The 2,476-nt window shown below is 45.8% G+C and overlaps 1 protein-coding gene across 2 annotated transcripts in view; it reads left to right on the forward strand.

Annotated features, from left to right (window-relative positions):
* Window positions 1–2,476, forward strand: part of Ak7 (adenylate kinase 7) — a 77,033-nt gene that overhangs the window by 56,269 nt on the left and 18,288 nt on the right. The window contains exon 14 of one of the 2 annotated variants that reach the window (XM_021179123.1): window positions 1,123–1,191. The exons of the other annotated variant lie outside the window; for it this stretch is intronic. Coding sequence (XP_021034782.1) covers window positions 1,123–1,191 — 69 coding nt within the window. The remainder of the gene's footprint in view (window positions 1–1,122; window positions 1,192–2,476) is intronic. 2 annotated transcript variants of the gene reach the window in all.

Below are 2,476 nucleotides of genomic sequence, written 5' to 3' on the forward strand. Positions count from 1 at the left end.
TCTCTCTCTCTCTCTCTCTCTCTCTCTCTCTCTCTCTCTCTCTCTCTCTCTCTCAGACAGGGTCTCTTGTAAACCAGACTGGCCTTAGATTCACTGTCCTGGGGGCTGACCTTGAACTTCTGATGCTCTTGCTTCCACCTCCCAGGTACTAGAATTACATCTTGCTTGACAAACTTCCCATCCATTGGTTAGAAATTGTCCCTTTCTGCTGGCTGTCTACCCTTGTCCCAAGCAACCACCAGGCCACAGTTTTCTTCTGTGACTTTGGGTATTTCAGGCCCTTCCTATGTGGGAATCACACAATGCTTGTTCTCCTGTGACTGGCATATTTAACTTAGCTCCTATCCTCAGGTTTGTTCATGCTGTTGCCCCTCCTTTTTAAGGTGGAATAGTCTATACACACCACAGTTTCTTTGTCTTTTTGTCTGACCATGGCTATTTTGTGTTGAGATGACTTCTAAGCTCAATGTTCTGTTTATGGCTGGTTTCCAGTAATGATTGCTAATTAAAATATGCCAGCTGGGGATACAGTTTAGTCCATAAAGTGCTTGCCACTGTATGTAAACCTGTAAACCTGAGGACCACGCCCAACTCCTACCTAGGCATGCTGGCTGTGGCTATAACTCAACCATTGGGTGTGTACCACCCTTGGAGCCTGATGACCAGCCAGTCTAGCTAAATTGGTGGGTGCTAAGTTTCATTAAAGACATTGTCCCCCCCCCCCAAATAAAGTAAGGAAGAAGGTACCCTACATATACCTCAGGCCTCCGCATACATGTGCACACAGCAAAAACACATGTATACCTACCTACATACAAACATGTACACACATGTATACACAGTATGACATCTGAAGCCAGGCCTGCATGACATATGTCCGTAATCTCAGTACAGGGGAGGAAGAGGCCAGAAGTTCGCAAGTTTAAGGCTAGCCTGGGCTCCATAGTGAGAGGCTGCGGCAGAAGAATTGCTGTGAGCTCAAGTCCAGGCTATGCTACAGTGTGAGCCTTGTCTTAAAAAGCCAGAAATGTTTTTCTAATTAAAAAATATTTGAACTTTTCCTGTGACCCCTAGTAATTTGGTAAAAAAAAAAGCATAACCACATAATTTTTGCTTTACCAGAGGAAGAGGAAGAGGAAGAAGAAGAAATCAGAGGCAAAATATTTCCCTATGATAAATTAATTACACCCGGTGAGTTGAAAATATCTCTCCAATATTGTGTGTGTGTGCAAGTCTGTGTATGTATAGGCATGCACATGTAGATACACACCTGTGAGAGTCATGTGTACAGGCATGCACATGTAGACACATGCCTGTGAGAGTCAGGGTCAACTTTGGGTATCATTTTTCAGGAGCTATCCACCTTGTTTTGTAAGACAGCGTCCCTCGTCAAACTCGGCAGTCACCAATTCAGCCAGGCCGTCCGGCCAGTGAGCACCAGATTATTATCTCCTGTCTCTGTCCCCACAGTACTTCTGAGTGGGTGACACCACACTGGCCTTTTCTCATGGGGTGCTGGGGACTGAACTTATCATCTTCAAGGAAGAATTTATTTTTTGTTAAGATTTACCTATGCATGAGTGTCTGTGTGTGGGTATGTGCACTTGTGTTTAGAGCCCCTCAGAGCCCAGAAGCTTGGATGCTCAGGAGCGAGAGAGCTTTGGGCTGCCCAGTTTGGGCTAGGAACTTAAACTCTGGAATTGCAACTGTGCTCCTCTGGAAGAGTATGTAATATATATATATATATATATATATATATATATATATATATATTTACTTTGGAGATGGGTCTTCCTTTGTAGTCCTGGTCTCCCTGGAACTTAAAATGTAGACCAGGCTGGCCTTGAACTTAGAAAGACCTGCCTGCTTCTGTCTCCCAAGCACTGGAATCAAAGGTGTGCACCGCTTCGCTTCGGCCAGGCACCAACACGCATTAGCTGCTGAGCTATCCTGCTAGCTCAGGAATAGGTACTGTGGGCTCTGGAGCCAGGGGCAGAAACATGAACTACCCAAAAGGATTTCTCAGACACCTCCTTAGTGCAGACTTACACTTTAGCAAAAGGAAGAAGGAAGTTAATGCTTTAAAAACCCAGGGCTGCCCGGTTTAGGATTGTGAAACGCCTCTGAGGAGTTCACTTTGCAAATAATCCCTGGTAAAGCCTACACAGGTCATGGAGGCAACTGGGTACAGTTCAGTTCAAAATGCATCAAGCACTGAGCGGGATCAAACCTCTCCAAGGGCTGAGTGATGGCTCGGCAGGGAAGAACTAAAGGTGGCTTGAAAGAGAATGTCCCCATAGACTCGGGCATCTGAACATGCAGAGGTGTGTGCCTTTTTGGAGGCAGTATGACACTGATGACAAGGCAGGCTTTAAGAATTAAGATTTGGGGCTGGTGAGATGGCTCAGTGGGTAAGAGCACCCGACTGCTCTTCCGAAGGTCCAGAGTTCAAATCCCAGCAACCACATGGTGGCTC

Source organism: Mus caroli, chromosome 12 (genome assembly GCF_900094665.2).
Source record: "Mus caroli chromosome 12, CAROLI_EIJ_v1.1, whole genome shotgun sequence".
NCBI classification, from domain to species: Eukaryota; Metazoa; Chordata; class Mammalia; order Rodentia; family Muridae; genus Mus; species Mus caroli.